This window comes from Delphinapterus leucas, chromosome 19 (assembly GCF_059928025.1).
Source record: "Delphinapterus leucas isolate spDelLeu-1000000601 "Yukka" chromosome 19, BTC_Dleu_Yukka2, whole genome shotgun sequence".
Lineage (NCBI taxonomy): Eukaryota > Metazoa > Chordata > Mammalia > Artiodactyla > Monodontidae > Delphinapterus > Delphinapterus leucas.
In genome coordinates, this window is record NC_143147.1 from 58,276,369 (window position 1) to 58,298,524 (window position 22,156).

Genomic DNA, 22,156 nt, shown 5'->3' on the forward strand with positions numbered 1-22,156 from the left:
GAAAAGGTCTTAAGTAGGAAGGAAAAGAAAATCCCACAGAAAGGTTGTTCGGGACAGCAATTCAGCTGTGGGATCTCGGGGCCCTCTCTCACCTTTTCCTGTCCTGCCCTTTATTCCACAGTGTGCGAACCAGAAGCCCCCAATGATGAAGCCAAGGGGAAGAATAGAGCAGGGAGTATGGAGCTGCCCTGGGACTACCTGGGGGCCTAGGGAGCACTGTGTGTGTGGGGGGGGGGTGGCGTGTGGCCACGTGAAGCCATGTTGTCTGGTTTGACGTGCCTGTCCGTTCTGTGTTGTCCCTGAACGTCGGCGGACAGTGCCACACTCCACTGACAGCCCCTGAGCTTCGGAGGGCAAGGCAAGAGGGGTTGCCAAGGAGCCAGGCGAGGAGCGCAGCAGTGTTTGATTTCAAGACAATGAGGCTGCGGGGCACCAGCCCCAGGGAACTGCCAAGGCTCCATTGGCCTTACAAGGGTCTGTCTGTGGCCCCAGAAGATAGCCAGGGCGGTGCAGGGCGTGGCCACCAGTCCGGGAGGGCCGTCTTCCTGGACTCTCACTTGACCCCAAGACGGGATGTCTGTTTCTTTTTGGTCTGGAAGTTAAGGGTTTTTTGTAAATTCGGTAAACATTAGAGCAGGGGAATTACAAAGGAGGGCGCGCCGGTGAGCGGAGACGCAGAGTTCCGCCGGTGCGTGTGCGCGCCCGCGGGTGAGAAAGGCCACGTGCGCGCGCGAGTGCCTCTGCCCAGGGAGACTCCTTTGTTCAAATCACACCAAGAGGTGTCCGTACAGAGCCCGCTTGGCAGATGGCCGCGCCCCGTCCCCGCGGCCGGCTGCGGGGAGCCCCTGCCCGGCCTCGGGAGCGTCCCCCCGGTCCCCGCGCCCGCCTTGCGAATTTGGGAGGCGAGGCAGGGAGGACCAGCCGCGCTGCGTTGTGGTGACCGGCAGTAACCCCGCGCGGGGCGCCCTCGGCCGGGTCAACGACCGCGCTCGCCCGCTGCGGCCCGCGCAGCGCCGGCCCATCACCCTATCGCCTAGCAACGCCCACTCGCGCGCCGCCATTGGTCCAGCGCGCACGCCCCCGGCCCCCGATTGGCTGCGGCTGCAGAGCGAGCCACGCCCCGGGCCGGCTTCGCTCGTCCCGGACGCCGGCCCTTCAGTCCTTACGCCCGGGGGTTCGTCCGGCCCCCAGTGTGGCCCCAGTATAACCCCCAGAGTGACCCAAGCAAGCCCCGTCCCGTTTCCACTGCGCGCCGTGCACACGTGGCCCCCAAGGCCCCGTGGGTGGGGGCGGCCCCGGGAGGCGTGGGGCGCGGAAGGGAAGTCGTGGGGCGGGGGTGACGCTGCGCCCCGCCCCGGCGCCCCCCGAGTCCCGGGGCCCCCAGCCCGGCGCCCCCCTGGCGCGCCCCCGCGCAGAATCCCGGCGTCCGGCGGCGGCGCGCGGCATCACCCCACTGGCGGCGGCGCGCCTGGTCCCGGGGCGCAGCCCTGACGCTCATTGGCCTGGGCGGCGCAGCCAAGCTGTCAGCCCATGTGGCGTGTCCGCGCGGGGACGGCAGCGGTTAAATAGCGCCGGCGCGGGCCTAGAGGGAGCCAGAGAGACGGAAGCGGCCCGGCCTCCCCTCCGCCGCGCGCTCCATCCTCGCTCTCCCTCCGCCGCCCACGCCACCGCCCGCGCCCGCGCCCGCGCCCAGACCAGGTACGAGCGGCCAGGCCGGGCCGGGGTCGGGAGTTGGTTGCCGGGGACCGGAGTCCTGGGGCCGGGCAGGGGCCGTGGCGGGGGTGGTGCGGTCAGGCTCGGGGGGGCGCCGCCGGCCCGCATCTTCCGGCCTTGGGCGCGCGTCGTCCGGCGCGCCAGTGGCGAGGGGTAGCCCCGCACAGCCTGCCCTGGTCTCGGGGTCCGAGCCCCCGGTATGGATGTTCGAGCCCCACGGGGCGCCCGAGGCCGGGCGGCGAAAGGCCCTCGCGGCATGCCCCAGGCCCGGCGGGGCAGGTGGGCGGATGGCGAGGGGCGGACGCCCAGGAGCGCCGCGAACAGCCATTTTGGTCTTGGGCTGGGCCGGGCGGCTGCGGACCCTCGAGGGCCTGTATGAGCCCCCAGCCGCCCGGTGTGCGCCCAGCTCCGGCAGCCCACAAGGGCCTCGTTTCAGGCCGGGCCGCCGAGCCCCTCCATTCGCAGCGTCCCCCCACCTCCGGGTGCGGGATAGCAGAGTCTCAGCCGACCGGAGGGCCTAAGAAGAAGGGAGGGTGGTGGGTGGAGGAGGCGCGGGGCCGGATGAGGACGGCTTCCCCACCACGTGGGCTCCGTTTGGAGCCCCCGAAGTTCTGGGGGGAGAGCGGCTCCTGCCCCGTACAGCCTCGCGGCGGCGCATGCGAAACAGTGCGCTCTGCAGGGGTCTCCACCCCCTTGCCTAGTCCCGCCGGACTCCGCGTGAATAGCAAGTAGGGGGAGAACAGAGCGGGCGCTTTCTGGAGAAGCAGCCGCCCCGGGAGCTGGTGCCTCTGGGCCGGCAAAGGGCTCTTTATTTAGCGCTGGGGGAGGGGGCTCCCTCTCTGCCGGGACAGCAGGGTGATCAAGGCACCCAAGGAAGACGCTCTCTCCACTTGCTTGTGCTTTCCTTTGCTCAGACGCTGGAGGGCCGCTGGTTGGCGAGTCCAGCGGTCATTAGCGCCATGAGGCCCTGGAGCCTTGGTGGAAGTGTGCAGGATCAACCCTGGCCTTGCCCCCTTCCTCAGGGGCTGTACAGGAGCCCCCATCCTGGACCCACAGTCTCAGGGTAGCCTAGGCTCCCTCGTTGGTGTCTTGGGAATCTGGGTCTGGGTGGCCAGGCAGGCTGCGTGGAGGTTGGCAAGCAGGACTCTGAGGCCTCATCGTGTGCAGGTGTGTGGGTCTGGGTGGCACTTGACCGGCACCTGACTAGGAGTAGTTCTCCAGGTTGGAGCTCGCTGGAGCAGCCATACAGGCTGGGTCTGTCCACTGTGGGGCAGGGACCAATTTTGCCCCAGAGCCCCACCAGGCCTTGGCACTCTCAGTGCCTGAGCCGTTGGGCCCAGCACGGAGGACAGCGTGGGGTGCTGAGTGCAGAGCCGGCCAGTCAGCATGGGTGAGCTTTCTCACCCCCATGTTTGCCCTTTCTCCTTCGCCTGCTAAATTCCCTTGGCCAGCTCTTAATGGGCTGATGGCCAGGCAGCCCTTTCCTAGGAAGGGTTTGGGCTCTTCTCTGGGTTGGCCCTGCCTGCCTCCCACTGTGAGGCCCCCTCCTGGGACCACTGCAGCAGGGCCGTTTTGGGGTCACCCCAGGCCAGGGCCAATGCCCAGAGAGCCCAACACTGCCAGTGAGAGGTGCAGGCAGGCTGGACCAGAGCGGACTCCCCGCCTCCCAACCACCGTACACATACTTCACCCAGGGCATCCGTCCGGCTGGCACACAGCACAGGAGCTGGCCGTGTGGATCTTTGTTGTGGGGCTTTCTGAGCCGCTGCCCTCAGACCCTTGGGTGGGCCAGATGGAGGAGGGGGTCAGGGAGCCAGGGCCGGGGGAGCAGCAGCTGGCAGTGTGGGTGCTGAGGTTGACCAGGGTCCGGTCCCCCACACCGCCCCCCGCAGAGAGAGCAGCCATGGAGGAGGTGGTGATCGCCGGCATGTCCGGGAGGCTGCCTGAGTCGGAGAACTTGGAGGAGTTCTGGGCCAACCTCATCGGCGCGGTGGACATGGTGACGGATGATGACAGGCGGTGGAAGGCGGGTAAGTGGGCCTGGGCCTCCTCACTGCCGCCGCGCGCAGCCCCCAAGCTACCAGGACGGGCCGCTCTGGCCTGAGCTCCCGTCCCACCTGCAGAGCCAGCGGTCACCCAAGGTGAGGCCATGCTGCAGGCTCTTCCTGCGGGATGGCGCCAGGAGAAGGCTCAGGGCGAAGGAGAAGCTGGGGCCTCTGACCAGTGGGCTAGGGGCTGAACTCCAGTCCACAGGAGACTGAGGGCTGGCCCTGGGCGTGGTCTTTGCCCACTTCACAGATGAGCTAGGTAAGCTGTGAGGGGGCAGATCCAGAGCTAGGCCAGGTGGGTGAGCACCTCCGGCCCCACTGCCCACCACCTGGTCCCCGCAGAGCCTGGCCAGCCACTGCTGGCCCACATGTCCCAAACTGTCAGATAGGACATGAGGCTCTCCCAGGAAGCTGGTTTGACTCCCTCACGCCCAGTAGGTTCTTCAGCAGAGCGGCTCTACCTGATCTGCGGGATGTGAGTCAGTGTGGCGGAGCCTGGCCTGGCCTCAGCCTCTGGGGCCAGTGTCAGGCCAGGCAGGGGGGTCTCCAGCCAGGACAGGACAGTGGTGGGTAGGAGGAGGGGGCACTCCCCCCACCGTGCTGTGCTCTGGGACACCACCCATGAGCCTCCCCCTAGGGCCCCCTCTCAGAAGTGGGCCCACCCATCCCGGGGAGCCTTGGCTCCCTGTTGTCACAGGGACGCCACTGTCAGTCACTCAGGGCCGTGAGGTTCCGTGGCTGGCCCCTCCACTTGCATGTGTTCCACAGGACTGTATGGCCTGCCCCGGCGGTTAGGCAAGCTGAAGGACCTGTCCCGGTTTGACGCCTCGTTCTTCGGGGTCCACCCCAAGCAGGCAAACACAATGGATCCCCAGCTGCGCTTGCTTCTGGAGGTCACCTATGAGGCCATTGTGGATGGAGGTGGGTCATCAGGAGGCTGACAGCCAACCTGGGACTTCTGGGGGCCCATCCCTGAGGTTCCTGCCGCCCCTCTTGAAAGCGTTCGTCCATTTTGCTTCTAAGAGCAACATGTGTTCATGACAAAACATCCAAAACATAGGAGGTGTTGAGGGAGCGGAGTCCTGGGCCGGGGCCAGTGGGCTGGGGAGGCATGGGCCTTGGGCAGGTCACATTTCACAGCTGCACACCAGAGGTGTCCCAGGCACGTCCTGATGCCCCAGTTTCCTCACTCCCCATTTCATGGCTGATCTTGGGGGCGAGGGAGGGTGCCAGGCAGAGTAGGAGGCGAGACCTGGCCCCACGACTGTTACCCTCCACATTCTTCTCTGCTGGGTTGAGTCTGGCCTTGGACAAGTGCCTCGAGACCAGCTGCCCCTTGTCCCGGGGCACAGACTTGTCCCAGGGACACCAGGGACGTAGAAGTCCCGCCAGCTGGGAGAGGGGAGGCTGACGTGTGGGTGAGGCCCCTCAGTAGGTGAGCAGTGAGAGCTCAGTGCTGAGGGGAACCTGGGGCCTGCCTGCTCCCACCTGTGGTTGGCAGGGTGGGTGTCCTGGCCTCGCAGTTCCTTGTCCTGCAGCAGATGCTAAGCAGTCTCTGGGGTTGACACTGAGCGTGATGGGGTTATGGACACGTGCTGCCTGGGGTGGAGTGGAGGGGAGGTGAGAGGACCCTGGTAGGGGAAAGTGGAGACCTTTCCACTGCCCAGGCCCCACCCGGAGACCTTGGATGCGGCTCCCCAGGGGCCGGCCAGTGTCCCTCCCTCCTTTCCAAGCCTGGACACTCGGCTTTTGTCTCTCTCTGTCTTCTTATCTTGGCCCGCCCAGGGCAGGCCGCCCTCAGGGCTCACCAGACCCTGCCAGCAACACCAGGGGCCAGGGGAGTAGCCTAGGGACAATGCTGCCCTCTGTCCCCACCTCCGGCTGTCTCTGGCCACTGCCTGACCCAGAGCCTGGAGCCCCACCTGGCACCCCGCCCGTGCCTGGGCCCTGGTTCCTTGTGACCTGGTTATCCGTTCTCAGCCCTACCTGGGCTGGCCGCCCCACTGTGGCTCTGCTCTCTCTTCCCTGGCCCACCTCGTCCCTTCCAGAGTCAGGCTGAGATGGAGCCTCCTCTCACCCAAGCCAGAGAGGCTGAGAGGCGAGGCCGCACCTCCCAGAGCTGGATGGTGGGCTGGGCATGTCACAGCAGCTAGGGCTGATCTCTGTCTCCTACAGGCATCAACCCAGCTTCCCTTCGTGGGACGAACACCGGTGTCTGGGTGGGTGTGAGCAGCTCTGAGGCCTCAGAGGCTCTGAGTCGAGACCCTGAGACCCTCATGGGCTACAGTATGGTGGGCTGCCAGCGTGCCATGATGGCCAACCGCCTCTCCTTCTTCTTCGACTTCAAAGGTGGGTGCACACACAGCTCCTCTGGGCCTCGGACTGGGGCAGGGTGGGGCTGGACGGCAGCTGAGACCCTTCCAGACTCTGACTCCCCCCTCCGAGGAGGGCCTGCAGGGGTGAGGTCCTGGTATCATAAGCTCCACATGGAGGGCACCTGCTAAAGCTGCCAGGGCCCCAAGGTTGGGGGAGTCCCACAGCTGCATTGTGCCCTTGCCTGCAGGGCCCAGCGTTGCCCTGGACACAGCCTGCTCCTCCAGCCTGCTGGCCCTGCAGAGCGCCTACCAGGCCATCCGCAGTGGAGAGTGCCCCGCGGCCGTTGTGGGTGGCATCAACATCCTGCTGAAGCCCAACACCTCGGTGCAGTTCATGAAGTTGGGCATGCTCAGCCCTGAGGGCTCCTGCAAGTCCTTCGATGCAGCAGGTGAGGGCGGAGGGCGTGGGAGCACAGGATAGCACCCCCCGCCCCCGTTTCACCCTACACCAGCCCCTGAGCTCTGCCCTGAGCTCCTAGGCCTGAGGTGCCCTCTGCCCCCAGGGGACGGCTACTGCCGTGCAGAGGCTGTGGTGGCCGTCTTGCTGACCAAGAAGTCCCTGGCCCGACGGGTGTATGCCACCATCCTCAATGCCGGCACCAACACTGATGGCTTCAAAGAGCAAGGTGGGAGCAGCCCTGGCAGGGTGAGGGTGGGGCTGCAGGCGGTTAGGTGATTGGTGGTGTGCTGAGGCCTGGCCCCGCCCACAGGCGTCACCTTCCCCTCCGGAGAGGTGCAGGAGCAGCTCATCCGCTCCCTGTACCAGTCGGCCGGGCTGACCCCCGAGTCCCTGGAGTATATCGAAGCCCATGGCACTGGCACCAAGGTGAGAGCCCTGCCTGGCCGTGTGCACACCCCACACCCCACGCCGGAGAGGTGCCGGGGTGGAGTCCTGACCTCCCTGAGTCCCCCACAGGTGGGCGACCCCCAGGAGCTGAATAGCATCACGCGGGCCCTGTGTGCCACCCGCCAGGAGCCCCTGCTGATCGGGTCCACCAAGTCAAACATGGGGCACGCGGAGCCCGCCTCGGGGCTCGCAGCACTGATCAAGGTAGGCGGGCAGTCTGGGGCCATCCTGCCCCTGCCTCCTCAGCTTCCTGCTGCCTGGTCGGGGGAGGATCCCCACAGGCTGAGCTGTGGGGTGTGGACCACTGAGACCCAGACAGCAGGGTGCCAGCATGTAGCCATTCCCTGCCCTAGTTCACTGGGCCAGACATCTTGCCCGGTACTGCTCCACAAGAGACCAAGCCAGGGGGTGGAAGCAGCGGGGCGGCCCCACCTGTCCAGGGCTGCCCTTCCCCGTGGCCTGCTGACCAGTTGGTAGCCCAGAGCGTCCAGGTCAGCACTGCTCAGGCTCCCTGGTGCTCTGGGCTTCCTGGGCCACTGTAGCCACCCGTCTGCACCTCTTAGATCGGGACCTGGGGTGGAGTCTGGCTGAGGGACCTTTGTGTCTAGACCCATGGCCATTAGTCCGGAGGTGGCAGGGACCCTAGATGAGGCCCAAGGCCGAGAGGGGAAGGGGCCTGCGGCTCGGTCACCAGACCACTGCACTGGGGCTGGGCAAGGTTGGGGGGAAGGAAGTCTGTTGCAGTGAGCAGGTGGCCTCAGAGTGTCCTCAGGAAGGGAAGTACCTGAAGCCCACCCTGACCAGCAGGGCAGGGAGCCCGGGGCTGGCCACCCCACTGACCATTAGGCACCCATAGGTGCTGCTGTCCCTGGAGCACGGGGTCTGGGCCCCCAACCTGCACTTCCACAGCCCAAACCCCAAGATCCCAGCGCTGCAAGACGGGCAGCTGCAGGTAGTGGACCGGCCTTTGCCCGTTCTCGGGGGCAATGTGGGCATCAACTCCTTCGGCTTTGGCGGCTCCAACGTGCATGTCATCCTCCGGCCCAACGCCCAGCCGCCCCCGCCGCCTGCCCCGCACTCTGCCCTGCCCCGTCTGCTGCGGGCCAGCGGGCGTACCCTTGAGGCGGTGCAGGGCCTGCTGGAGCAGGGCCTCCGGCACAGCCATGACCTGGCTTTCGTGAGCATGCTCAACGACATCGCGGCCGCCCCCACGGCCACCATGCCTTTCCGTGGCTACGCTGTGCTGGGCGGCCAGGGCGGCAACCAGGAGGTGCACCAGGTGCCGGCTGGCAAGCGCCCACTCTGGTTCATCTGCTCCGGTGAGCCCCCGGCTCCCCAGGGTGTCCCCGAGGGCAGTGGGGGCAGGGCCGCGCAGCCCTGCCCTGACGCCTCTCACTGGGACAGGGATGGGCGCACAGTGGCGCGGCATGGGGCTGAGCCTCATGCGCCTGGGCAGCTTCCGCGATTCCATCCTGCGCTCAGACGAGGCCGTGAAGCCTTTGGGACTGCAGGTGTCGGACCTGTTGCTGAGTACAGATGAGGCCACCTTTGATGACACCGTCCAGTCCTTCGTGAGCCTCACTGCCATCCAGGTGCACCCCCAGGGTCTGGGGTGAGCGGGCCAGCAGGGCGGTCAGCCTGGCGTCCCCGGGACTGGCGTGACGCACCCTGTTCCCCCAGATTGCCCTCATAGACTTGCTGACCTCCATGGGCCTGCGGCCTGACGGCATCATCGGGCACTCCCTGGGTGAGGTGGCCTGCGGCTACGCCGATGGCTGCCTCTCTCAGGAGGAGGCTGTCCTCGCTGCCTACTGGAGGGCCCAGTGCATCAAGGAGGCCAACATCCCGCCTGGGGCCATGGCAGCTGTGGGTAGGTGTTGCCCTGCGCTCCCCCATCCCACTCCACCCATGGGCCTGAGGGTCTCCGTGGGAGGGGACGTCTACGCTGGCACCTTCGACATTGGTGCTGGGCAGAGGCAAGGTTCTGGGGTGACTCGCCGGCCACCGTCCTCCTCACTTCAGGGTGAGAGCGACCCTGACAGCCTGCTCCAGTGTGCCCTGTATGGCCTCCCTGAGCCTGATGGCCTTGGTGCTCAGCACACTTGCCCATGGGCATCAGCAGAGGCCAGCATGGTTTTCCCATGAGCCTGAGCTAACTGGGGGCTGCAGGGGAAGGAGTGGGCCTGTTTGCACTTCGGGCAGGCAGGGCTGGGGACGGAAAGACACCCGAGAAAACCTGAGGGACTGCCAGGAGAGTGAGGCCAAGGTCCTCTGTGGTTGGTCAGACGTAGGAGCCTTTGGCCTCAATACTGAGCTGAAACTGGCTCCCGCCTCTGGGGTAGCATTAACGACACCTCTGCCTGAAATCAGACACGGCAGGGGTGAAAGTGCCTCGTAAAGGTGCCGCTCTGCAGCTGTCATCACCGCCTCTGTTGTTAGAGCCACCCCGGCAACGTCTTCCTCCCCCTGGGGAGGGACCGAGTGAGGGTGCCAGCTCCCTGTGGCCACCTTCTGAGGCTGTCTCTGCCCCCAGGCTTGTCCTGGGAAGAGTGTAAGCGGCGCTGCCCCCCTGGTATCGTGCCTGCCTGCCACAACTCCAAGGACTCTGTGACCATCTCCGGACCTCAGGTGGGCCCTGGGAGGCGAGGCCTCATCCCCAAGTCCCCTCCTATCCCTCAGGGTGAGCTCTGTATGGGGAGCGGGGCACAGGCCTAGGACTGCTCGTCCAGCACCCCTGCCCCCACCCCAGGCCGCAATGTCCGAGTTCGTGCAGCAGCTGAAGCAGGAGGGTGTGTTTGCCAAGGAGGTGCGGACAGGTGGCATAGCGTTCCACTCCTACTTCATGGACTCCATCGCCCCTGCGCTGCTGCAGGCACTCAAGAAGGTGGGTTGCTGCCCCATGGGCTGCCTGGCGGGGGCCTCCTGGAGGACGGGCGGGCAGGCAGCCCCAAGCTCCCTCACGCTGACCCAGCCTGACCGTGCGTGCAGGTGATCCGGGAGCCGCGGCCCCGCTCCGCGTACTGGCTCAGCACCTCCATCCCCGAGGCCCAGTGGCAGGGCCACCTGGCCCGCACGTTCTCAGCTGAGTACAACGTTAACAACCTGGTGAGCCCCGTGCTATTCCAGGAGGCACTGAGGCACGTGCCTGAGCACGCCGTGGTGCTGGAGATCGCCCCCCACGCCCTGCTGCAGGTGCGTGCTGGGGGGGGCAGGATGGTCAGGTCCGGGAGGGATGGCGCTCGGGGGCATGGCAGGGAGGCAGGCTGGCCGGGCTCCGTGTGGCCTTGTGGGGGTGTGTGGGAGCTAGTCAGAGGGAGGCCCAGCCTGTCTCTGCCTCTCAGGCCATCCTGAAGAGAGGCCTCAAGTCCAGCTGCACTGTCATCCCGCTGATGAAGAAGGACCACAGGGACAACCTGGAGTTCTTCCTCGGCAACGTGGGCAGGCTGCACCTGATGGGGTGCGTCCCCTCGCCCTGCTTGACCCTGGGAGCCCCTCAGCCATAGGCTGGCTTTGAGATCGTCCCCAGGAAGCGGGCCTGTGGGTGCTGGGCCACCGTCACACCCTCACTGCAGCCCCCACCCCACCCCGTCTCGGTCATCCCTGGGGTCTTAGGGGAGAACGGTTGGCAGTACCCACCCCAGGATGGTCCTGGGGACAAATGTGCTGCTCACATCTCCCCTCTCCATCCTCCAGCATTGACATAAACCCCAATGGTCTGTTCCCACCCGTGGAGTTCCCGGCCCCCCGGGGGACCCCCCTCATTTCCCCGCACATCAAGTGGGACCACAGCCAGACTTGGGATGTGCCCGCCGTGGAGGACTTCCCCAGCGGCTCCAGCTGCTCCTCTGTCACTGTCTATAAGATCGGTGAGTGAGGTGTGGGCAGGCAGGGGGCGGCTCCTTCTTCCCGGTCGCTGGCACTAAGGCCCATGCCCCACAGATGCCAGCCCTGAGACCCCTGACCACTACCTGTTGGATCACTGCATCGACGGCCGCGTAATTTTCCCCGCCACTGGCTACCTATTCCTGGTCTGGAAGACGCTGGCACGAGCCCTGGACCAAAACATGGAGCAGGTGCCTGTGGTGTTCGAGGACGTGACACTACACCAGGCCACCATCCTGCCCAAGACAGGTGAGGCCGGTGGCTCGGGATGCGGGGCGGGAGTGCCGCCTGCTGACCTCTGCTGCTGACCTCTGACCCTGCTGCCTGCAGGGACCGTGCCCCTGGAAGTGCGGCTTCTGGAGGCTTCGTGCACCTTCGAGGTGTCTGAGAACGGCAACCTGATCGTGAGCGGTGAGCAGGGGCACCCGCCCAGGCTGCAGAGTCCCTGGTGGGGGTCTCTGGGTGGACCCTGGCTGCCAGCTCAGCCCGGCCTTGCCCTCAGGCCCTCTGCCACCCCCGCCCACAGGGCAGATACACCAGTGGAAGGACCCCGATCCCAGGCTCTTTGACAACCAGTATGGCACGGGCCCCACACCTGTAGACCCCAGTGCTGCGTTCCACCTGAGCCAGAGCGATGTGTACAAGGAGCTGCGGCTGCGGGGCTACAACTACGGCCCCCACTTCCAGGGCATTCTCGAGGCCAACCTCGAAGGTGGGTGCAAGGGGGCCCCACTTTATACTCAGGAACATGCTTTGGGGCTAACTCCTGCTGCCCGGCGTTAGATGCCCAAGCTGGGTGAAGGGAGGGCAGTTGTGGGTGTGAGGGGGCCGCATGGAGGAGAGGGCCCACTGGGGGAGAGACCCAACCTGGCCGAGCTGACGGTCCCTCCACCCCAGGTAACACAGGCCGGCTGCTGTGGAAAGACAACTGGGTGACCTTCCTGGACACCATGCTGCAGATGTCCCTCCTGGTCCCGGGCCACCGCAACCTGTGCCTGCCCACGCGCATCACCGCCATCCACATCGACCCCACCACCCACCGGCAGAAGCTGTATGCGCTGCAAGGCGAGACACAAGGTAGCCCCGCCCTGGCCCCGCACACTTGTGTCCCTGCGCCAGGTGCTGCCCGCACTTACCCAGCATGTCCCCGCAGTGGCCGACGTGGTGGTGAACAGGTATCTGAACAGCATCGTGGCCGGCAGCGTCCACATCTCGCGGCTCCACGCCTCGGTGGCCCCTCGGCGGCAGCAGGAGCAGCTGGCACCCGTCCTGGAGAAGTTCTGCTTCACGCCGCACGTGGAGAGCGGGTGCCTGGCTGGGAGCCTGGCCCTGCAGGAGGAGCTGCAGCTGTGCAGGGGTGAGGCCTGCACCCACCCCCTTCATCCCGGGGTCCAGCTCCCAGTTCCTGTGCCCAGTCTGGCAAAGGGGAGCTCATCACCTCCCCTCATCGCCCCGTCACAGCCCCTCCTTCATGTGGAGCCCATATCTGCCTTCCCCTCGTGAGTGCCCCCAGGTCTGGCTCCCCCCACCCAGAGCTGATGTCTTCAGAGGAGGCCTAGCACACATAGGTGACAGATTTGTCCCCTTCTGTCTGTGCCCCAGCCAGTCGTATAGGCGTAATGCCATGAGACAGCTCCCTACACAGGGCTCACACCCAAGCTGATGGGTGGGGAGAGCTGGGGAGGGGCAGCAGGGCCGTCAAGGCACTGAACCCACCCTCTGGAGAATCCACCCTCTGTAGGGCTCACACCTGGGTGGGAGGCAGAGCAGCCCTTCACCCGCCCAGTGGTCCCGATGGTTGATGCCAGTTTCTAGCCCTGGAGGACTGGACTGCCCACTCCGTCCTTCTATTTGCTGTCAGTGGGCAGAGCCGGGCGGTGGATCCTGCTTACCTCCGAGTCCCTGCTCCAGGCAGACGCCAGTTGCTGGGGGACCTTCAGGAACCCCAGCCCAGCTGAGGCTCTTCCCTAGCACCCATCTCTCTCCTCCCCAGGGCTGGCACAGGCACTGCAGACGAAGGTGGCCCAGCAGGGGTTGAAGATGGTGGTGCCCGGGCTGGACAGTGCCCAGGCTCCCCGGGAGGCCCCGCAGCAGGGCCTGCCTCGGCTGCTGGCCGCTGCCTGCCAACTGCAACTCAATGGGAACCTACAGCAGGAACTGGGCCAGGTCCTGGCCCAGGAGAGGCCCCTGCTGTGTGACGACCCCCTGCTCAGCGGCCTCCTCGACTCCCCAGCACTCAAGGCGTGCGTGGACACCGCCCTGGAGAACACGGCCAGCCTCAGAATGAAGGTGGTGGAGGTGGGTGCTGAGCGCAGAGGCAAGCACTGTGCATGTGGACCCAGACGCAGGCAGCCCCAAACACCAGGACGGCCGGGGCCCCTCTGAAGCGAGGCCGCCTGCACACTGAAGGGGAAGGGGCACAGAGAAGGGGCTGGAGGTGGGCTCTGCGGGTGCTGTGGACAGGGCAGCGCTGGCCAGTGGCCTCAGCAGAGTTGGCGGGTGGGCCTTTCTGGGAGACACCCAGCCGAGGGGGTGGGTGCGCCTGCCCCGTGGCAGCTGATCCAAGAAGCTGTTCCACCCCAGGTGCTGGCTGGTGACGGCCGACTGTATTCCCGCATCCCGGCGCTACTTAACACCCAGCCCCTGATGCAGCTGGACTACATAGCCACTGACCACCACCCCCAGGCCCTGGAGGCTGCCCAAGCCAAGCTGCAGCAGCTCGGCCTGACCCAAGGCCAGTGGGACCCTGTGGACCCGGCCCCCAGCAGCCTGAGCAGGGCTGACCTCCTGGTGTGCAACTGTGCCCTGGCCACCCTTGGTGACCCGGCCACGGCCGTCGGCAACATGGCGGCTACCCTGAAGGAGGGAGGCTTCCTGCTGCTGCACACGCTGCTCGGAGGTTACCCCCTGGGGGAGACGGTCGCCCTTCTCACCTGCTCTGAGTCCCATCAAGGGGGGCAGCACCTCCTGAGCCAGGTGCGGGGCGGGGCCGGGATGGGGAGGGGCCGGGATGGGGAGGGGCCAGGAGGCTGCCGAGCACTGACCCCCCAACGCACAGGACGAGTGGGAGAGCCTATTTACCGGGGCATCCCTGCACCTGGTGGCCCTGAAGAGGTCCTTCTACGGCTCTGCGCTCTTCCTGTGCCGCCGGCCAGCCCCGCAGGATAGCCCAGTCTTCCTGTCCGTGGAGGACGCCAGCTTCAGATGGGTCGACTCACTGAAGGTCAGTCCCTCCCAGCCCTGGCCAGGCCTGGCTAATGCAGCTCCAACGCTGGGGCCTGGGGAGCCCCCAGACGCCAACCCCTCCCTCGTTCTACAGAACATCCTGGCTGACTCCTCGTCCCGGCCCGTGTGGCTCATGGCCGTTGGCTGCACCACCTCAGGTGTCGTGGGCATGGTGAACTGTCTCCGAAAAGAGCCCGGCGGGCTCCGGATTCGGTGAGATGCCCACTGAGCTGCATGCCCCTTGCTCCTCCCCTCCACCCCCCCCCCGCCCCCCCAGCTTCCCCTCACCTGTCTGGCTGCCCATAGGTGCGTCCTGGTGTCCAACCTCAGTAGCACGTCCCCCATCCCTGAGATGGACCCAAACTCCTTGGAGCTGCAGAAGGTGCTACAGGGGGACTTGGTGATGAACGTCTACCGGGACGGGGCCTGGGGGGCGTTCCGCCACTTCCCACTGGAAAAGGGTGAGCGCCCAATGTGCCACCCTGCCCCCCCAGGCTCCTCACCTCGCAGCTGGGTGGGCTGAGAAGGAGAGGGCAGGGGGACCCTGGCTGGAAGCCCTGCCCAGCCCAGGGCTGCGTGTGACCCTGTGGCAGCTCCACTTTCTGTCACCCACAGACCGGCCAGAGGAGCAGACAGAGCATGCCTTCGTAAACATCCTCACCCGAGGGGACCTCTCCTCCATCCGCTGGGTCTGCTCTCCTCTGCGCCACGCCCAGCCCACTGGCCCTGGAGTCCAGCTCTGCACCATCTATTATGCCTCCCTCAACTTCCGAGACATCATGCTGGCCACGGGCAAGCTGTCCCCTGACGCCATCCCAGGTACAAGCAGCACACAGTGGGGGGACCAGAACAAAGACCCTTGGGGCCAGGACCTGGGAAGAGGGGGTCCTCACCGCACAATGCTCAGGAACCTGGGAGGCTCCTCGAGCCCAAGCTCACACACTGGGGTGCTCCTGGGGAGGTAAGGGGCTCACCCACCATCTGCCCCCAGGAAAATGGGTCGCTCGAGACTGCATGCTGGGCATGGAGTTCTCCGGCCGAGATGCCAGAGGCAAGCGTGTGATGGGGCTGGTGCCCGCCGAAGGCCTGGCCACCTCCATTCTGGTGTCTCAGGACTTCCTGTGGGACGTGCCTTCCAACTGGTGAGTCGGTCAGGGCTGTGACCTGGGGCCCAACATGGATGTGGCCAAGGGGTCAGGCCAGATCTGACCCCTGCGCTGTGCCCATAGGACCCTGGAGGAGGCAGCTTCAGTGCCCGTCGTCTATGCCACAGCCTATTACGCGTTGGTAGTACGCGGACGCATGCAGCCTGGGGAGACAGTGCTCATCCACTCGGGCTCGGGCGGTGTGGGTCAGGCCGCCATCGCCATCGCTCTCAGCCTGGGCTGCCGCGTCTTCACCACTGTGGGTAAGCCTACAGCCCTTCCCAGAGCCCAGGACTGCCCCTCCAACGCCTGAAGCCTAGACTTACCAGCAGCGTCTCTCCCCACCAGGGTCAGCTGAAAAGCGGGCATACCTCCAGGCCAGGTTCCCACAGCTCAACGAAGCCAGCTTTGCCAACTCCCGGGACACGTCCTTCGAGCAGCACGTGCTTTGGCACACGGCCGGGAAGGGTGAGTGGCTCCCATCACTAGCCAACCACCATCCACCCATATTCTCAGCCCCCTCTTCCTCCCATCCCCCTCTCTCCGGCCAAGCTGGAGGAGACACCGGCCCAGGCGGGGACAGGGTCTGGCCTTCTGGACTTGTGCCACGTTGGCTGGGCAGTGGTCTTGACTGTGAGGACCCCTCTTGCCCCCCCACCCCAAGGTGTTGACCTCGTCCTGAATTCCCTGGCGGAAGAGAAGCTGCAGGCCAGCGTGCGGTGCCTGGCCCAGCATGGTCGATTCCTGGAAATTGGCAAATTTGACCTTTCCAACAACCATCCCCTGGGTGAGGCTTGGCAGCAGGCCGGGTGGGCAGGGGGCTGTTGGGCAGAGCAGGGGTCCACAGGGTGGGCTGTCAGCTGAGTGGTGAGGCCGCCACCTGCCCACCTGTCCAGGCATGGCCATCTTCCTGAAGAACGTGACTTTCCACGGGATCCTGCTGGATGCAATCTTTGATGACGACAGCGCCACCTGGCAGGAGGTGTCGGCGCTGCTGCAGGCGGGCATCCGGGACGGCGTGGTGCAGCCCCTCAAGTGCACCGTGTTCCCCAAGACCCAGGTGGAGGACGCCTTCCGCTACATGGCCCAGGGCAAACACATCGGCAAAGTGGTCCTCCAGGTGAGTAGGGCACCCCAGGCACCCCCAGCTCCGGCCCCTGCCGGCAGTGTGTGAACAGCGGTGCTACCTGGGCTGCAGGTACGCGAGGAAGAGCAGGAGGCGGTGCTGCAAGGGACCAAGCCCACCCTGACGGCGGCCTTGTCCAAGACCTACTGCCCCTCCCACAAGACCTACATCATCACAGGGGGCCTGGGTGGCTTCGGCCTAGAGCTGTCTCAGTGGCTTATGCTGCGAGGGGCCCAGAAGCTGGTGCTGACCTCCCGCTCCGGGATCCGCACAGGTGACCGGCCCCAGGGAGCACGAGGGTGGGGCGATGGGAGAGGCCTCAGTCAGCTCCCCCTCCTGCTGCCCTCCGGGCACCTGGGCTTAGGGCCAGAGCCCTGATTCGCCCATCCCCACCATCTGTGTCCCGCAGGCTACCAGGCCAGGCAGGTCCGTGAGTGGAGACGCCAGGGTGTGCAGGTCCTGGTGTCCACCAGCAACGCCAGCTCGCTGGATGGTGCCCGGAGCCTTATCACTGAGGCCACCAAGCTTGGGCCTGTAGGCGGCGTCTTCAACTTGGCCATGGTGAGGACGGCTCTAAAGGGGCTGGAGCCACCTGCCCAGGGAAGCCCCCCGCCCCAAGCAAGCCCTCCAAAGCCCTGGGGCAAAGGCAGGTGCTAAGATCCCCTCACCCCAGGTCCTGAGAGACGCCATGCTGGAGAACCAGACCCCTGAGTTCTTCCAGGACGTCAACAAACCCAAGTACAGTGGCACCCTGAACTTGGACAGGTGGGCTCCTCCCTTCTCTCTCTCCTTCTCCCAGCCCTCCCCCGCACGACCCTCACACTGCTGTCCAGAGACCAGGCCACAGGCCTCTGCCGGGGTCTGAACCAAGGGTCCGGGGCAGTGGAGGCGGTTTGGCAGGCGAGCCAGGGATCCTGGGCATGTCGGCCGGTGGGCTGGGGAGGCCGGCTGGGGGTGACTCAAGAACCCACAGGGTGACCCGGGAGGCATGCCCCGAGCTGGACTACTTCGTGGTCTTCTCCTCGGTGAGCTGCGGGCGTGGCAACGCCAGCCAGACCAACTACGGGTTCGCCAACTCCGCCATGGAGCGCATATGTGAGAAGCGCCGGCATGATGGCCTCCCAGGTGGGTCTGCCCGCCCCTCTTCCTCCACTCCTGCGGTGCCACCCTCACTTGTGCCCCTTCTTACCCCAGCCCCCCACCCTCCCTCACCCGCAGGCCTCGCCGTGCAGTGGGGTGCAATTGGCGATGTGGGCGTCGTGCTGGAGACCATGGGTACCAACGACACAGTCATTGGCGGGACGCTGCCCCAACGCATCATCTCCTGCATGGAGGTGCTGGACCTCTTCCTGAACCAGCCCCACCCCGTCCTGAGCAGCTTTGTGCTGGCGGAGAAGAAGGCCGCAGCCCATGGTGATGGCAGCAGCCAGCAGGACCTGGTGAAGGCTGTGGCTCACATCCTGGGTGAGGGAGCACCCTGCACCCCCCACCTGGCAGACACTCAGCTCCCCTGAGTCTGGTCTCCCTGGCTGCAGAAGGGGGCATGCCGGCTTGCTCATGGAGGGAGAGACACAGGTAGTCTATGCAGAGCCGGGTGGGTGCTGTGTGCCATGACCATAGTGATGATGGTTTGGGAAGACCCAGCCCTCAGGGTACAGTACCCACCAAGGCCCATCCCCCATTGCCAACTGAGCGCCTCTCCCCAGGCATCCGTGACTTGGCCACTGTCAACTTGGACAGCTCACTGGCAGACCTGGGCCTAGACTCACTCATGGCTGTGGAGGTGCGCCAGACGCTGGAGCGAGAGCATGACCGGGTGCTGTCCATGCGGGAAATCCAGCAGCTCACGCTCCGGAAGCTGCAGGAACTTTCCTCGCAGGCTGGCACAGCTGATGGTAGGTGTGGAGGGGGGTATCCCCGAAACAGCACAGGTCCTCTCAGTGCTGCTGGCCTGTGAGCAGCCTGGACCCACCCCGTGACCCAGGTCAGGGCTCGTCCATCTGGCCCCGTCCTGAGAGCCCTCAGTGGGAGCCCAGTGCCCCCATCCACCTCCTACCCTAGCCACCAGCAGCCCCAGTCAGGTGTGTGCGTGTATATGTGTGCATGCTGGGGGATTGTAGCAGGGGACCCCATGTGGCCCCGGCCCTCCCTGGCATCTGCCTCTCTTCACAGAGCTGGTGGCCCCCACACCCAAGGAGGACAGCCCTGCCCGGCAGCAGGCCCAGCTGAACCTGAGCACCCTGCTGGTGAACCCTGAGGGCCCGACCTTGGCTCCACTCAACTCTGTGCAGAGCTCCGAGCGGCCCCTATTCCTGGTGCACCCCATCGAGGGCTCCATCACAGTGTTCCACAGCCTGGCTGCCAAGCTCAGCATTCCCACCTACGGCCTGCAGTGCACGGGAGGTGTGTCAGGGTCCTGCGGGGCTGTCCCCACAGCGGGCCTCCTCTGTCCCCCAGTGGGTTGGGGGTGACGTGCACGTCCAGACAAGGGCTAAGCCTCATGCTGTCCCTGCAGCTGCGCCCCTGGACAGCATCCAGAGCCTGGCCGCCTACTACATCGAGTGCATCAGGCAGGTGCAGCCAGAGGGGCCCTACCGCATCGCTGGCTACTCCTATGGGGCCTGCGTGGCCTTCGAGATGTGCTCACAGCTGCAGGCACAGCAGAGCGCCGGCCCCACGAACAATAGCCTCTTCCTGTTCGATGGCTCGCACACCTACGTGTTGGCCTACACGCAGGTGAGGGCGGCAACGGCGCCCCTGGGGCCAGGTCTGGAGTCCCAGCCCCTTGTGCCGCCACTGCAGCAGCCCCTCCTCCCTTTGCAGAGCTACCGCGCCAAGATGACCCCTGGCTGCGAGGCCGAGGCCGAGGCCGAGGCCATGTGCTTCTTCGTACAGCAGTTCACTGACGCGGAGCACGGCAGGGTGAGTCTGCAGATACCGTGTGGCCAGAGGCCTCCCGACACCCCTGCCCCCCATTCACGTGCCTGGCGCCACTCATTGTCCTGTCTGTCCTCCAGGTCCTGGAGGCGCTACTGCCCCTCGAGGGCCTGGAGGAGCGCGTGGCGGCCGCCGTGGAGCTGATCGCACAGAGCCATGCGGGCCTGGACCGCCATGCCGTCCGCTTCGCGGCGCGCTCCTTCTACCAGAAGCTGCGGGCGGCCGAGAAGTACACACCGCAGGCCACCTACCATGGCAACGTGACACTGCTGCGCGCCAAGACAGGCGGCACCTACGGCGAGGACCTGGGCGCTGACTACAACCTGTCCCAGGTGTGCGACGGCAAGGTGTCCGTGCACGTCATTGAGGGTGACCACCGCACACTGCTGGAGGGCAGCGGCCTGGAATCCATCCTCAGCATCATCCACAGCTCCCTGGCCGAGCCCCGTGTCAGCGTGCGGGAGGGCTAGGCCAGAGGGTCCTGCATGTGGGGCCTACCCCGCCGGCCCCCGCACCCCACGTGCAGCCACCAGTAGGACCAGCGCCCTCCCCTCTCCTACCCCCCATCCCGGCTGCCCTGGGCGCGGGGCTGGGACCCGCGCCACCAACTCGGAGACCTGCCCGGTCTGTGAAGAGTCGGCCGAGCCGCCAGCCAGGCCAAGCTTCCTGAATCGCGCGGGCTCTGCCACGCGGGTCCATTTGTCGTTTCTCCGTTCGGATTCTCCTATTTATTGGGTCGCCAGGGAGACGCCGGTTGGTCCACCTGTGAGGCCGGCACGCGGTAGCCGGGCCGGGGCCCCATGATGCCGGCAGTGGAGCGGAGCAGCCCCGGGCACTGGGCACCCACCCTATTCGTCTGTGTTCATTTTTCAAGAAACAACATTCAAACTGCTGCTTGGATTTTGAAATTTACTGTAATTGTCTGTGTAAAGAACCATGTCTGGATCCTGTTTCATTTTTACACCAACCTGGTAGAAATGTTGTCTCCTCTGGAGCCTCCCCACGATTAAACCGCACGTGCGCTCTGGCCTCTGGGCATCCTTTCTTCCTGACCAGCCCTGTGAGCCTGCGCTGTCCTGGCCAAGTCCTGGTGGCCCGGAAGGGACCACCCTCTGCTCCCTGCTGGAGGGAGGGGGCAACGCCTGGCTCCTGAAAGCAGGCTGGACACCTTGAGGCAGGGGCCCCTCTATCAGGGAAGCTTGCCCAGGAGGAGACAGGTATGCGGTCTTATAATCCACTGGCATAATTGTGGGGTACCCCCTAGGGTGCCCTTGCCAGATTTCCTTATCCCTCAGGGAAACCTCAGGTTTTTTCTCCTGGGCCTCAACTGAGTGGAGGATGCCCACCCACATTATTGAGAGTAAACTTTTATTTGAAGTCACCTGATCATAGACGTGAAGCACACGGACCAAATACCTTCACAGCAACACCTAGATGAGTGTTTGCTTAACTGGCCTAGTCCAGCAGAAGACTGACCACACAGGTTTAGGCAGAAGGAATGAAGGCTGCATGGAAGGAAGTAGTGGGGCAGGGAGGCCCCTGAGCATCTGAACCTCGCCAAGCCGAGGGATGAGGTGGACGCACTGGGCTGGAAGCTTCTGGGCCAACAGCAGAGGTGAGCTGGAGCAGGGAGAGAGGTGGGCCCTGCACTGGGCCAGGACTGAATCTGGGGCCGGGGGAGCAGGCCCACTGCTAGACTTCTAGAAGGATGTGTTGAACCCAGAACATCCGGGGGCCCTTATATGTTCCTCAGAAAGTTCAACGTAGAATTACCATGTGAGCCAGTAATTCCGCTCCTAGGTATAACTCAAAAGAATTGGAAACGGACTCAGATACTTGTACGCCAATGCTCATAAGAAGTGTTACTCATCTACAACAGCCGAGAGGTGGAAATAATCCAAGAGTCTGTGAACAGATGAATGAGTATACAAATGTGGTCTACCCACATAATGGGTATTATTCAGCCTTAAAAAGGAATGAAGTTCTGATATATGCTACAACATGTATCAGAACATAGTGTGAAAAAGTTTCTGGAGCAGGTATGTTAATATCAGAAAAAGGTTTCAGAGCAAAGAATAGGTTAGATATAAAGGATCATTTAATAATGATAAAAGTGTCAACTAATCCAAAGGACATGAGAACTCGTGCTCCTATAACAGAGCTCCAAATCACACAAAGCGAAAGATCTGGAAGAAGAATCGGAATTCCCTGGCAGTCCAGTGATTAGGACTCCGTGCTTCCGCTGCAGGGGGTGTGGGTTCAATCCCCGCTCGGGGAACTAAGATCCTGCACGCTGCATGGTGCAGCCAAAAAAAAAAAAAAAAAACCAGGCAATCTACAATTACAGTTGGAGATTCCCAAAACCCTTCTCAATAACTGAACAAGTAGAAAATCAGTAAGGATATGTAAGACTTGAGCAATACAATCAACCAACTGACATTTATAGACCGACCAGCCAACAGTAGCAGAATGTACATTCTTTTCAGATTCACATAGAACATCTACTAAGATGGTTCACATTTTGTGTCATAAAACCAGCCTCAATAAGTTGAAAAGAACTCAGCTTCTATAAAGTATTTTCTTTGACCATAATTGAATAAAATTAGAATCAATAGCAAAAAGATCTCTAGAATATCCTCAAATATTTAGAAACCAAATAACATACTTCCAATAACCCATGGGTTGAAGAAGAAATCAGAAGAGAAATCAAAGTATTTTGAACTGACTGAAAATTAAGACGGCATGCCAAAATTTGTAGTGTACAGCTAAAGCAGTGTAGGGGAAATACATAACAATAAAGGTCTATGTCAAAAAAGAAGAAATGTCTCAAATTAATGACTTCAAATTCTGCCTTAAAC

The 22,156-nt window shown here is 64.1% G+C and overlaps 1 protein-coding gene across 6 annotated transcripts; it reads left to right on the forward strand.

Annotated features, from left to right (window-relative positions):
* The first annotated feature begins 1,585 nt into the window (after nt 1-1,585).
* FASN (fatty acid synthase) lies at nt 1,586-20,325 on the forward strand. 6 transcript variants are annotated; one of them, XM_022589272.3, is made up of 42 exons: nt 1,586-1,698; nt 3,606-3,743; nt 4,530-4,682; nt 5,937-6,110; nt 6,325-6,525; nt 6,640-6,762; nt 6,847-6,962; nt 7,053-7,187; nt 7,840-8,302; nt 8,388-8,575; nt 8,664-8,853; nt 9,517-9,611; nt 9,733-9,867; nt 9,972-10,175; nt 10,325-10,440; nt 10,677-10,849; nt 10,923-11,114; nt 11,196-11,276; nt 11,392-11,577; nt 11,763-11,942; nt 12,019-12,222; nt 12,859-13,163; nt 13,449-13,841; nt 13,924-14,088; nt 14,185-14,303; nt 14,397-14,551; nt 14,706-14,909; nt 15,082-15,232; nt 15,320-15,498; nt 15,584-15,703; nt 15,900-16,022; nt 16,132-16,355; nt 16,434-16,635; nt 16,771-16,922; nt 17,035-17,126; nt 17,335-17,486; nt 17,580-17,825; nt 18,068-18,256; nt 18,534-18,764; nt 18,877-19,097; nt 19,185-19,283; nt 19,379-20,325. In XM_022589272.3, the coding sequence occupies exons 2-42, from the start codon at nt 3,617-3,619 to the stop codon at nt 19,766-19,768; spliced, it is 7,548 nt and encodes a 2,515-aa protein (XP_022444980.1). In that variant the 5' UTR covers nt 1,586-1,698; nt 3,606-3,616; the 3' UTR covers nt 19,769-20,325. The 6 variants fall into 6 exon arrangements, 5 of the variants coding, with proteins under 5 accessions (XP_022444980.1, XP_089757638.1, XP_089757637.1 ...); XM_089901511.1 differs by lacking the exon at nt 1,586-1,698 and adding an exon at nt 1,746-3,103; XM_089901512.1 differs by lacking the exons at nt 1,586-1,698; nt 4,530-4,682 and adding an exon at nt 1,745-3,103.
* Nucleotides 20,326-22,156: the final 1,831 nt, after the last annotated feature.